Source organism: Coffea arabica, chromosome 6e, assembly GCF_036785885.1.
Source record: "Coffea arabica cultivar ET-39 chromosome 6e, Coffea Arabica ET-39 HiFi, whole genome shotgun sequence".
Lineage (NCBI taxonomy): Eukaryota > Viridiplantae > Streptophyta > Magnoliopsida > Gentianales > Rubiaceae > Coffea > Coffea arabica.
In genome coordinates this window covers 57,443,513-57,457,895 of record NC_092321.1, presented here as the reverse complement: position 1 = coordinate 57,457,895, position 14,383 = coordinate 57,443,513, and the positions used below count along the sequence as shown (strand labels likewise).

The 14,383-nt window shown below is 44.2% G+C and overlaps 1 protein-coding gene across 1 annotated transcript; it reads right to left on the bottom strand.

The window, feature by feature from the left end:
• Positions 1–472: 472 nt before the first annotated feature.
• On the bottom strand, positions 473–1,159 carry LOC140009959 (uncharacterized). Its single transcript, XM_072056309.1, has 2 exons — positions 935–1,159; positions 473–862 (listed from the first exon to the last, which is right to left on the bottom strand). The coding sequence occupies exons 1-2, from the start codon at positions 1,157–1,159 to the stop codon at positions 473–475; spliced, it is 615 nt and encodes a 204-aa protein (XP_071912410.1).
• Between the last annotated feature and the right edge of the window lie 13,224 nt (positions 1,160–14,383).

Genomic DNA, 14,383 nt, shown 5'->3' with positions numbered 1-14,383 from the left:
ACCTTAGGAATCAAGACAATAGTGGTGGCAGTAATGCTGCGTGGCAACTTTGCCTCGCAGAAGAAACTTACGACAGCCTTATACACATCCTCCACAACCACCTCCCAAGCAAAAGTAAAGAATTTGCCTGTAAACCCATCTGGGCCCACGGCACTCTCTCGATCCATCGAAAAAACCACTTTCTTTACTTCAGCCATGGTGGGGGGCTCCATGAGCTGGGTATTATCATCAACCGTAACTAGCTTAGGAATAGTGTCCAAGAACTCAAAAGAGGAGGCGCACGGCTCAGTCGTAAACAACCTCTAGAAAAAGGAAATGGCCTCCCTACTGATGTGCTCCTCATCCTCTATCCAACCGCCACTGGAATCACGGATCCTGTGGATGATCACGTTGCTCCTCCTCTTAGCCACCACCGCATGGAAGTACTTTGAATTTCTATCTCCATCCTTCAACCACCTGCCCTGGCCTTTTGTCACCAAAAACCCTCCTCAATAGCCAATGTACTCCTAAGCCGCTTGCGGGCTTCATTTAAATAATGTAAAATAGGGTCAGATGAGTCCTGCTCCTGGGCTACTTCCGCCTCCAACATTGCCCGTTCCGCTTCTTTAACAGCCCGGAATATGTTGCCAAAAGACTCCTTAGACCAACCCTTCAGTACTTGCTTAATTGTACGAAGCTTGGCTTCCGAAACACATAAGGGTTGTCTGCTCACTGGACACGACCAGCTATCGCGTATGACATCCAGCAGCCCTGCTTTTGTGGTCCAAACATTTAAGAATCGGAAGGGCTTCGATTTATTGTCCAACCGAGTAGAGGTCGTCATCAAGAGCGGGGCATGGTTTGATGGATCTCTCGCCAAGTGCTGCACCAGAAAGCTAGAGCCCATCTTCAAAGCCTCCAAGTTTAGAAGCACTCTATCGAGGCGCTTTCATACTTGAGCCCGCCCTTGCCTATTATTGCACCAAGTGTAATTTGAGACAGAGAAACCCGCGTCAGATACCCTGGCCTCCATCATGAACTGTAAAAATTCTAACCCTTCACTCAGGCGAAATGGCAACCCCCCACGCTTCTCCTCCTCATTAACAATCACATTAAAATCTCCAGCTAAACACCAAGGGAACCCAGACGGCCTGTCCAATAACAATTCTACCCATAGCATCTCCCGCTTTTACATAGTGCACTTGGCATGAACAAAGGAGAGACAAACGGTAGTCGGGAGTGTGACACCCCCACTTCTTCCTAAGGTGAACCAAAGGGTATCTGCGGGACGCCTGCCCAACTATTGCTAGGACTCAAGACAATTCAATTCAAACTTAACGATACATACTAAAATATACAAGTCTAAAATGAAGAAAAGTCGCTTCCTTAACTGTATATCCAAATCTTACATCATGTTCTCAAAAGATACATCAAGTCCCAAAATACAACCATTAAAAGTCGACTAAACATTTACAACCCAAATTCCAATCAAAAGTATAACCTAGCAAGTTTTTCCAAAATCTTTCAAATCTGCTCCTGTTAAGGAAAACAAATCTACGGGGTGAGCGATTGCTCGTGAGGCCAAGAACACACATGCAAGCACGTAGACCAAATAACAATCCCATTTAGCAAGTAAAATAGTAGTATTCAAGTAAACAACAATTTGAGTGAGAAAAATAAACAGAAACAATTCAAAGATATTGTAACTCTCAGGAGCTAAGTTCTACGTGCTTCGCCAGATCTCGATCAAATACTTTCCCGCGATGACACTCCGTCAACCGAGTCAGCATTTTAAGTCCATAGAACTCCACTTACTTCACAGTTCCGTCCACCATACACCGCACCGGGCCCGAACAGCAATAAAGGCGCTACTACGTGAGTAGACCAAGCAAGATCTCTCAATAGATCAAGTTTACAGTTTATCTCATGACTCACCAAGGTTCCTGACCAAGCCCATGCCGGCTCGAGTCCAAGATCGGCCAATGAGTTTGGGCGTCCCCCAATTCAGCTGTATGTCAAGAAGATTCACTCCAACGACATGTATACAGTTCAGTTATGGGTCGAGAAGATTCATTCCAATGACATATGCAACCATAGCATATAATTCAGTTCAATTCAGTTCAGGTAATTCAATTCAATTCAGGCAATTCAATTCCAATTCATTTAAATGAGAACGAATGCGATAAAGTACACACTCGACTCATCAGTTATAAGCCATCCATTTCATAATGAGCAAATCACATAATTTTCAACTAGTCATGCACTTGACACTCACCAATCAAAATAAGGGAGTAGTGCTCAATCAAGTGTTTAGGCATCCCCTATGATATCCTCTTGAATGTCCCCTTGAGTGCCTGAGCAAATAATAATTGACTATCACACACCATCGCTTAAAAATCCCTACTTAACAAGGGAGATTGTACACTTGTACAATCTAAGAAAATATCATGAAAGAGAGACTTAATTACTCATAAATCAAGACTCAAAAGTGAGGTTTAATGATGCAAGGAAAAACTGTTTTCCTTCGAGAAATCAAGTCTAAAACAGTCTTTCAATATCGAATGGTAGTGAAGAGTTCTAAAAACTCAATTCTCTTCAAATTTAAAATTTTTAGTTTTAAGGAGCAATCTTTGAAAAATCATATTTTACACTCTGTAGGTCCAAAATTGGAAAACTTGGCACCGTTGGAAACTAGTTTCAAAGTACAAAGTTCCTAGAAGACACTTTTCCAAGATTCTAAATAAAAAACACTCAAATTTTGATAGAGCAGTTATTTAGCACATTCTTCACTGTTATTTCGTCCTAATTTTGGCTATTCACGGTGCAAAGAATTGGAATTTCACTCATATTCGATATTTGTGTGAATTGTAGGCGGTCGGCATTAAAAATGATCTCTCGAGGTAAATTTCCAGAAGACCTTTCATCTCAGGGCGTGGCCACGCCAGAAAAGGTAGACGCTACAGAAAGACGGACCCCGGTCCACGTGAACCCGAAGCATGGGATCAGAACTCTTGAAACAAAGCTTTGCTCCAGACATCTCTTTTACTTTTCTTGGGCGGCGGCTATAAAAAAAAGAAAGGAAGCGAGATTCAATACATCATCAAAACCTTAGCTTTAGTTTTCTCTTTCTACTTTTTTTGTCATACGCTTTTTCTTTGCTTTTGTTTTCTTCGGCCGCAATTAGATTAGCTTTTCGTCTCCCTTTTCCTAGCGGTCAGACATTGGAGACTTTTCTTGTTGGCTTTTGGCCTGGTACGACTGAGACGTTTTTGCTTCTACTCTTGCTACGGATAATATTTCATGAGATTTTTCTTGTGCTCGCGGCTCCAGCGTAGACGCAAAATAAGAAAAATTGTTCCTTCGTTGTTTCCCCTTTCCAATTCTTCGGCAATTAATTGAATGAATTCAATTAAATCACGCGGGATTGACACGATGAGGAGCGGCTAATTTTCTCCTCTACCCAAAGGTTGACGCGAGGGCGCTGTCCATAATATCTGTGAGATCTAATCGAATCTTCATTATTTCTTCCAATTTATTGCTATTCGTGCGTTTCCTGAATTAATTATTCATGGGTATTTTATTAATTGAATATCAACGGCCCGGTATTTGATTTAATTTAATACCCTACTGTTATATTAACTAAATTGAATCCGTAATTGTTCGTTTAGTTCATACCTAGTGGCGACCATCATAATTGGCTTTATGTTGGGAAAACGTAAGATCTAACTTAAATAAACCCTCTTAGCGTGTTTATTGGTTAGGGTTGGGTTCTTCTAGTTTTAATGCAATTGGGTAATTAAATTCCTACGGTCATATCTAGGGTTGTTATCTGGTTAGGGAAGCAGTCAATGGTCGTACCTTGACTGTCGAAAAAGTAAAGAAGAACTGGTTGTCAGAGTTTATTGATAACTATAACCAATCTAATGACGAATAGATGAAATATCTTTGCATCCATGATCATTCAATTGGACCGTACCTGAGCAGTTGATCTTTTGGGTAGAACTTTTATTAATTGCTATTTTTAGTGAATTGTGCTTTGTGAGTTAGTTTTGAATTTTATTTGTTTTATTTCATTTTTATTTGCCTCCCATTGAAAATCCCCCAATTTCGTTCTGCTAATTTGGAAAGAAATAATTTCCTACCCGCTTCCTGTGGAATCGACCCTACTTGCCATTGTACGCAAATTCAATATTTTTATAGACAAATCTGCTATATCGGATCAAGCAAACTCTTCGGGAACAAGGTGAATCAAGTAACCCATTGCACGCCTAGGGTCCCTGCTCCAGTACTTGAATTTGTTTTTATAATTAATTGTGGTGGTAATTAGGACTTTTTAGTAATTATTATTGCACAGGTTCGACACCTGTCAATTTTTGGCGCCGTTGTCGGGGAGTTGGCGTGTGGATTATTTGTTTCTTTTCAAATTCAGTATTTATTTTTCTATTCTTCTTGATATTTTTGCTAGTTTATGCCCCGTTCTTCGCGCACAGGTGAATTGGTATACGACCCTGAGGTAGAGAAGGCAGCGCGTAGGCAGAGGCAAGAGACCAAGAGACGAAAAGAAGGGCACTTATTTATTGCAACCGAGTTAGTAGAAGACGAAGTAAGCATGGTCAACACCCAAATATTAAGGGAGCTGGCTGTCCCGGAGCTGACTCACCAGTCCTTATGCATCACATTCCCCACTTTGGCTGAGAATACTGTTTTCAAACTGAAGTCGGGGTTGATTTACCTCTTACCTTCTTTCCATGGTCTCTCTGGCGAAGAACCCCACAAGCACGTTAAGGAGTTCGAGATGGTTTGCTCTAGTATGAAACCTCCTGGGGTCACTGAAGAGCAAATTAGATTGAGAATCTTTCCGTTCTCTCTCAAGGATGCAGCTAAAGATTGGCTGTATTACCTACCAGCAGGTAGTATTACTATATGGGCACAGTTGAAAAAGAAGTTTTTGGAAAAATTCGTCCCTGCATCCCAGGCTGCGAGTTTGAGAAAGGAAATCTGCAACATTAAACAGTATCCCGGGGAGTCCTTGTATGAATATTGGGAAAGATTTAACAAGTTGTGCACTAGATGCCTGCAGCATCAAATTAGTGAACAACTGTTAATCCAATACTTCTATGAAGGACTCCAATCAACTGATAGGAGTATCATTGACGCTGCGAGTGGGGGAGCACTGGCAAACAAGACACCTAAGGAAGCGTGGGAGCTTATTGAAGATATGGCAGAGAACTCTCAACAGTTTGGCTTCCGTGAGAGTAACCCTACCCGCAGGGTTAATGAGGTGGAGTCGACATCTATTCAGCAACAGTTGTCGGAACTCACATCCATTGTTCGACAATTAGCTGTGGGGAATGTGCCCCAAGTAAAGGCCTGTGGAATCTGCACAAATATGGGCCACCCTACTGACTCATGCCCTATATTGCAAGAGAATGGGGCTGAACAAGTGAACATGGCTGGAGGCGTGCCCGCGTCTCGTAGGCAGTACGATCCCTACTCCAACACGTACAATCCGGGTTGGAGAGATCACCCCAATTTTAGCTATGGTAATAGGCCATAAAATGCATTCTCCAGTCGTCCACCAGGATTCCAGCAACCTTGGAAACAGAAGTCCCAACCCTCGTCCTCCAATTTAGGAAGTTTTTTGGAGGAAATTGTCAAGAGTTTGGCAACAACCACCACTCAGCTCCAGCAAGAGACTAGAACCCTAGTCACGACCACTGCTCAACTCCAGCAAGAGACTAGGTCCTTGGTCGCAAGCTCTATTCAGTTTCAACAGGACACCAGAGCGGGCATGAAAGACATGGAGGCTCGAATGAGTCAAATGGCAACTACCATTAATTGCCTGGAGTCCCATGTCTATGGGAAATTACCTTCGCAGCCTGAAGCAAACCCCAAAAATGTAAGTGTCATGACATTAAGAAATGGCAAGGAAGTGGAGGGGCCAAAGGTCACGAACTTGAAGAGTAAAAGTGAAGACGAGATTGAGAAGGAGATAGAGGAAGAAGGACACATTCGTGGAGGTCCTGAGATAACTCTTACACCATCAATACCCGTTAAATCTAATTTACCCCCTTTTCCTTGCAGGTTGGCGAAGACGAAGAAGGCAGAGAAGGAAAAAGAGATCCTGGACGTGTTCAAAAAAGTGGAGATTAATATCCCCTTGTTGGAAGCAATTAAGCGAGTGCCGAAGTATGCGAAATTTCTCAAGGATTTATGCACCCATAAGAGGAAATTGAGAGGGGACGAAAGAGTAGCGGTGGGAGAAAATATGTCAGCCATGCTCCAAAGAAAGTTCTCACCCAAGTGCGGAGATCCAGGTATGTTCACGATCCCATACAAAATAGGAAATACACCAATTAGAAAAGCAATGTTAGATTTAAGGGCGTCAATCAATGTGATGCCAAAGACCATTTTTGCTTCTCTAAATCTTGGTCCACTTAAAGAAACAGCCATCATAATCCAACTAGCTGATCGCACAAATGCTTATCCAGAGGGGCTAGTTGAGGATGTTTTAGTCCAGGTAAATGAATTAGTATTTCCTGCGGATTTTTATATCCTAGACATGGGAGATGAGAAATCATTAAACCTGTCACCTATCTTGTTAGGTAGACCGTTTCTTAGCACTGCCAGGACTAAGATAGATGTGAATGAGGGTACTTTATCAATGGAATTTGATGATGAAACTGTAAATTTTAATATTTTTCAGGCGATGAAATATCCAGAGAAATCTAACTCAGTCTTTGCTTTGAGCGTTATTGAGCCTTTTGTACAGGAAACTTTCGAATTAGATGGCAAAGACGCATTGGAAGTGGCTCTAATCAAGCATCTGGAGCTGGGTGTAACTCTTGATGTGGACCTAAGGGAAGAGTTGCTCCATGCTGTTGGAGCCTTACACTCACTACCCACCGTATCTCCAAGGTATGAGCTTACTTCTCTTTTTGTGCCAGAGACTCAGACAAAATTTCTTCCTTCAGTTGTGCAGGCACCGGAGTTAGAACTAAAACCTCTCCCGAAGCATCTAAAGTACGCATTCCTAAGAGACGAGGAGATACTGCCGGTGATCATCTCTGCACATCTATCTCCAAGTCAAGAGGACAGACTGGTGCGAATCCTTAGGGAGCATAAGGAGGCAATTGGGTGGAGTATAACAGATATCAAGAGAATAAGTCCATCCTTATGCATGCACCGAATTCGGCTCGAAAAAGATGCGAAGCAAGTAAGACAGGCGCAACTGAGGCTGAACCCCCTGATGATGAAAATTGTGAAAAAGGAGATAATTAAACTCCTAGAGGTAGGGATCATTTTCGCTATCTCGGATAGTCCGTGGGTGAGTCCTGTCCCAGTGGTCCCGAAAAATGCAGGAGTGACCGTAGAGGAGAACCAGAAGGGTGATATGGTCCCGGTTAGAAAAGCTACTGGCTGGCGTCAGTGCATCGACTACCGGAGGCTAAATTCTGTGACTAAAAAGGACCATTTTCCCCTCCCTTTTATTGATCAGATGGTAGAACGATTAGCGGGTCGTGTTTACTATTGTTTCTTGGATGACTTTTCAGGTTACTTTCAGATCACGCTAGCGCCAGAGGATCAGGAAAAGACCACATTCACATGCCCATTTGGTGCATTCGCCTACCGTCGGATGCCTTTCGATCTCTGCAATGCCCCTGTAACCTTTCAAAGATGTATGGTAAGTATCTTCTCCGAGTATGTGGAAAAGATTATTCAGGTGTTCATTGATGATTTTAGTGTATATGGTGATAGTTTTGAGGAATGCCTTGATAATCTAGCTTTAATTCTGAAAAGGTGCATAGAAACGAATTTGGTTCTTAACTGGGAGAAGTGTCACTTTATGGTAGAACATGGCATTGTCTTAGGGCACGTTGTGTCGGCTAAGGGGATAGAGGTAGACAAAGCTAAAATAGATCTTATTTCTGCTCTGCCTTACCCCATATGTGTACGGGAAGTACGTTCCTTTTTAGGCCATGCAGGATTTTACAGGAGGTTCATAAAGGATTTCTCAAAGATTGGAGCACTCCTATTCAAGTTGCTGCAAAAGGATGTGATATTTGAGTTCACTAATGAATGCAATGTGGCTTTTGATAAACTAAAGGAGTCGTTGACATCGCCGCCTGTCATTCAACCCCCAGATTGGAGCCTTCCGTTTGAAATCATGTGTGACGCGAGAGATTATGCCGTGGGAGCAAAGGATAGCAAAGGATAGGAAAGGCGGCACACACGATCTGCTACACGTCGAGAGCATTAAGTGAAGCCCAACTTAATTACTCCACGACGGAGAAAGAATTACTAGCTATTGTTTTTGCACTAGAAAAATTTAGGCCATATTTATTGGGTGCAAAAGTAATTGTTTTCTCTGACCATACAGCCTTGCGGTACCTGTTGGCGAAGAAGGATGCCAAACCGCGGCTCATTAGATGGATCCTGCTCCTGCAGGAGTTCGACTTAGATATCAGGGATAAGAGTGGAGCCGAGAACTTGGTGGCTGATCATTTGAGCCGGTTGCTCACAAATCAAGAGGATCTACCGTTGAGAGAATCATTCCCTGAGGAGCAACTGCTAGCCATTGATTCGTCGGTACCTTGGTATGCTGACATTGCCAATTTTTTGGTAACGAATCAATTACCTGCAGGTTGGTCCAAAGCTAAAAGAGATAAGCTAAAGAATGATGCCAAACATTATCTTTGGGATGACCCGTACCTGTGGAGGCAATGTTCAGATCAAGTACTTAGACGGTGTGTAAGTGCCGGTGAGTTTCATTCTATTTTAACTTTCTGTCATTCGTTTGCATGTGGAGGACATTTTGGTCCAAAGAGGACAGCTCGTAAAGTGTTAGAAAGTGGTTTTTATTGACCTACTCTGTTTAAGGATGCATACTTGTTTTGTAAATCGTGTGACAAATGTCAAAGGGTGGGGAATATCTCTCGTAGAGACCAAATGGGTCAAACTCCCATGTTATTTGTTGAAATTTTCGATGTTTGGGGTATAGATTTTATGGGTCCCTTCCTCTCGTCTTTTGATTTCTTGTACATTATACTGGCTGTTGACTATGTTTCCAAATGGGTGGAGGCAAAAGCCACCTGGACTAACGATTCGAGAGTGGTTGCAGAATTTATAAAGTCTAACATTTTTGTCCGCTTTGGAATGCCAAGAGCCATAGTGAGTGACAGGGGCATCCATTTCTGCAATAAGACGATCACGGCATTGTTTCGGAAGTATGGCGTGCTCCACAAAATATCCACCTCCTACCATCCGTAGACGAATGGTCAGGCCGAAGTGTCGAATAGGGAGGTCAAGTCAATTCTGGAGAAGATGGTGCGACCTGATAGGAAAGACTGGAGTCTGAAATTGGAAGATGCTCTCTGGGCGTACCGCACTGCATACAAAACACCGATTGGGATGTCCCCATACAGGTTAGTTTTTGGGAAGCCTTGCCACCTCCCGGTGGAATTTGAACACAGAGCATTTTGGGCGCTCAAGCGGTGTAACATGGACCTTATAGAGGCCGGAGGACATAGAAAGCTCCAATTACAAGAGTTGGAGGAGCTAAGGAATGAAGCCTATGAGAACGCCGCGATTTATAAAGAGAAGAGTAAAATTTTTCATGACCAACACGTCTCAAGAAAGTCATTTATCGTTGGGCAAAAAGTCCTACTTTATCACTCGAGACTTAAGCTTTTTCCTGGTAAGTTGCGTTCCCGTTGGATTGGTCCATTTGTCGTTTTTAATATTTTTTATTATGGTGCAGTGGAAATCCAAAGTCTTAAGACAGAGAAAAGGTTCGTAGTCAATGGTCACCGTCTAAAGCCTTATTATGAAGGGTTTAATAGTGAGCAAGTGAAGGTTATATTTCTTGATGATCCAAGTGGTGGGGTCTAAACAATTGAAATCCATGTCTAGCCAAAGACGTTAAAGAAAGGCGCTGTTTGGGAGGCAATCCAAGGATTACAGTATTAGTTGTGATCATTCTTCATTACTCTGCAATTTTTCAGTTTTATTTTGATGTTTTAATTGTTTTTGTGGTGATGGACAGAAGAATAGGGGTTTCTAGGCGTGTCCATGCCTTGAAAAGGGTGCGCCAGGTGCCCTGAGCAAATTGGAGACTAGCAGTCCCAAGGCGTGCCCACGCCTTGACGAAAATTCGTTTGGACATCATTTAGATGCCGTGGTCAGAAGACCATGTCCTCCAAGGCGTGCCCACGCCTTCCAACCCTTCTGATAACGAAAAGTAAAAAAAAAAAAAAAAAAACCTTTGACCAAGACCCTACTTTTCTATTTCCTTCCCTGACTGGTCTAGTCCAGTCTCCTACCAAATTTCTTTTGTCTGCGATTCATTTTCTTCTTCCTTTTTTTCTTGTTGGTCTGTCCGCCGCCACTGCCCATAGCACGCCGCCCATCTCACACCGCCATTGCCCCCGCGTGCCGCCGCAGCTCCCTCCTCCTCGCGTGACCCACCAGATCTGGTCACCCACGGCCAAGCAGCGCGCACGACCCCCTCTGCCAGGCGCACGGCCCTCCCTCCAGACCTCGCCTGTGCACAGCTCCCCAGGTCACCGCGTCAGCTAGGCACGCGGCCTCGCGCAGCCCCAGCTTACCCAGGCCCAACAAGGCGCGCGACAGCCCGCGCGCGAGACCATCGCGCGACCCGCTCTTCTGCGCTCTAGCACCTCCATCGCGCGCAGTCCCAGCAGCAGGCGCGCGCAATCCCAGCAGCTGACCAGCAGCGCGCGGACCTCCTCCCGCACACCCGCCCGCGCGACAGCCAAGCGACCGACACCGCTGCGCCCAGCGTCTGCACGCACGCCTAGCATCAGTCCATCCTGCGCAGCTGCCTGTGCGCGAACCCTACTCTCCTCAGCGCGTAGCCTCAGCGGTGCGCATCCTCCCTCGCGCGTGACCCCCTGCCTGCGTACTACCACCGCGCCTGCTCCACGCCTCAGCCCGCGCACCCGACCAGCCACCAGCTCTCTTTCTCCGCCATTTTCCTCTCCAGCGTGGACCAAGAGTAAAAGTGGTACCCCTATTTGCCTCTCTTATTGATTTGGTGACTTCGATTGGAAATTTTAATTGCTGAACTTTTGCCTCCTGTCGGGTTGGCATACTTGTTGGTTTTGGTTGGGGGACCATTTGGTTGCTGTCTGAAAGTGAGAACCCTCATATCTGCCTTTCATTCATTATCTATTTTGGGACATCTGTGGGTTCTGGTGAACTAATAATTTGGTACAAGTGGTCAGTAGCTCGCCGATTGTTGACTCTTATTGACTGCTATTGCCAATTTTAAGGTGTTGGTGCTGTTTTCTTTATTGTTGTCTGCCACGTGACGCTAGTGGAGAACTCTTGTGTTTGTTGGCTTGTCGTCGGTTGTTGGGGTAATTGTGTTCCCTCTTTGCTAGTGGACGACTGACGATTGCATATTAATTGTTACTTGTGGTCCCATATCTGCTTTTGGGTGGTTGATTGATTGCCTTTGTGCCTGTTTACACTCTTCCTGCGGTCACCAAATGCCTCCGAAACAGGGGACAACTGCTGGGCCATCTGGCTCCCAACCTCGTAAGAGACGAGCCCCGGTTCAACCCACCATTCGGTCCTGTTTGGGCCTGAATAAGAGCACCATGTCTCCTGGGGAATGGGGGAAACCGGTCACTAATCTTACACGGGCCCAACAGGACCGGTTTAATAGGTTGGTGCACCGTCATTTTGCTCCTTATAAGTGCTTTCATGCCCCAACCTTGGACCAGCTGCGAATTGCACGAGAAGTTGAATAGTTGTTCTCGGCAATAGGTTAGCAAAAGTATCTAATCATTGACTACCCTACGTTTGAGGAGCTATGTTGTGAATTCTACTCTACCTTCGAGTTTACCAGAAATGAATTCATCACTTTGGATGAGCTGGAGATTATTCGATTCAGATTAGGAGACACCCAGTTTAGTATGTCCATTAATGAGTTTAATCTGACTTTGGGGTTTGTCAGTGAGGATACCCTTGCAACTGGAGCATATATTAGCAGTGCTTGTGACTACACCAAACCGTTTTCTACTGAGTATATTGACATTTGGAGGGAGTGGTCCACGGATCGACAACTTTACAATCCGAGTCAGTCCAAGGCCTCTCAACTGAAGGATCCGGTCTTGAAGGTCATCAACAGGTTTTTGGCTCACAATTTCTCGGGGCGGAAGGATTCTTCCGACACTCTTACCAAGGCAGAATTTTATTTCCTTTGGTGCATGCGCAACAAAGTTCAGGTTAATTTTGGATGTTGGGTAGCCACTCAAATGCAATCGGTCATCCAAAAGAGCAATAAATCGATCATTCTGGACTCACTCATTACCCACTTGGCCATTCGATTGGGTTTGCTAGACCTCGACAAAGAGCGCAACTTCGCTCTAGCTCGGGAAATTGAGCTACTGGATTTACGCAGTTTGGAGCAGATGGGGGTTATTTTCAAAGTAGGAGATGTCTATCAGTTTACGCCCCCTGGTGAGGGCGGGCCACGGCCCCGGGTGCCTCCAACTGCACCCTCCTCTGACTCTCCACCCCATCCGGATCAGGCGGGTCTGTTCTCATCTCATACTCCTCCTGCTTGGGACCCTCGTTACCAGAGCCTCCAAGATTCTTTTGATGAGCTAAGCACCCAAGTGTCGAGATTGGATGGCCGTCTTGAGGCGGTATAGGTTTTCGCCGGTATTCAAGTAGCTTTCTTTGCCCACATTGGATTCCAGCCGCCATATCCTCCGCCTCCTTAGGATCTCGGCGCACGTCCTCAGCAGTCAGGGAAGTTTCGCCCCTCTTGTCCTTGCACTTTATTTGTTTAGATTACATTGAGGACAATGTAGATTTTAGGTGTGGGGGAGTGGCTTCCATTATTTCTTGTTGCTTTGTTACTAAAAAAAAAAAAAGGGAGAATTGAAACAAAAATGAAAACATTGTAGTTAGTCAGCTTTTTGTTTATTTCTATGCTTGTTAATGCTGAGGCATGTTGCTGTGATGAATGACACAACCAAGGAGCATGAGTATGTAGGTAAATACACTATCTATGCATTTGGTTTTCCCTTGGCGGTGTTGTTGAGTATTGAATACATTGGACTTGACCCATTCTTGAAACTTTTGGGAGCTTTTGGGCCTTGCTTGAGTATATTATTCTTGTTTGCTCTATTTTTTTTGTTTGATTGAATGGGTATCGCACATGGTATGAACATTTTAGAACTTGCTATTTTGTACATGTCAAGACCACATTCTGTTGAACTGGATGCATTTGAAATGATAAGGGCATTTAGGATTCGACCTCCTTTAGCTTTCGAAAGAAAATCATGCATACACCTTGTTTCCCAATAGTGAACCAATTTGAGCTTTTATCCTTCGCTTTTGGTTGTTAGCCGTGTTTGTTAACCCGAGACCTCTTTAGACTTTCTTGTTTACCCCTGTGTTGTCAAGGGATGCCTGAATTCCATCATTTGTGCAAAGCAAACGAATCTGGGGGTGCAAGGGTTGTTAGAGTAGGATCTGTATGATGGTACCCTTGTGAAAGGGGGAGAAATTGACAAAAGGCCATTGATCAGAAGACTCTGTCTTACAGGGCGTGCCCACGCCTTGCAAGACATTCCCTAAAAAAAAAAAAACGAAGGGAGTGACCAGGCGACTTTGGCTTGCAGGGCGTGCCCACGCCTTGTAAGATATGCTTCCTTGTGAGAAAAAAAAAAAAAAAGAAGAAAGGGGCACTTGCACAGTGTGTACAGCAAATGAAAACTGCCCTGTTTGTGAAACTCATTCGGTAAAGCACTGTGGTTATATGGTGAGTTTCGGATAGTCTCTTGACACATTACCCCCTCTCTATACCTTCCTATCCCGCCTTTTACCTAAGCCCCATTACAACCCTATCAAAGTCCCTTTGATTTGTGTATTTAGCTCACTTTTCAGTGGTGGAGATGTGATAAATGTGCAAGTCTATGGTAATAGCATTCCGTGATGTTGATTTGAGCGTTCCCAGTATTCATGTATTTTCTTTGAGTTACAACCTGTCCGGTGTGTTCTAATTTTGGTGATATTGTCAGGGATCTGAAATGCTTGTGTTAGTATAGACTACTACATGAACTCTGCTCTCTTGGTTGTACTTCTGAGCTCCAAAATGCTTGAGGGCAAGTATTGTCTAGGTGTGGGGGGATTTGATAGAACAGTTATTTAGCACATTTTTCACTGTTATTTCGTCCTAATTTTGGCTATTCACGGTGCTAAGAATTGGAATTTCACTCATATTCGATATTTGTGTGAATTGTAGGTGGTCGGCATTAAAAATGATCTCTCGAGGTAAATTTTTAGAAGACCTTTCATCTCAGGGCGTGACCACACCAGAAAAGGTAGACGCTATCGAAAGACGGACCCCGGTCCACGTGAACCC

Excerpts from the sequence above, each read along its gene's own strand:
- LOC140009959 (XM_072056309.1), bottom strand. The coding sequence starts at position 1,159 with ATGCTATGGGTAGAATTGTTATTGGACAGGCCGTCTGGGTTCCCTTGG. Across the intron at positions 863-934 it reads ATAGGCAAGGGCGGGCTCAA|CACTTGGCGAGAGATCCATC; the intron begins GTATGAAAGCGC and ends TTTCTGGTGCAG.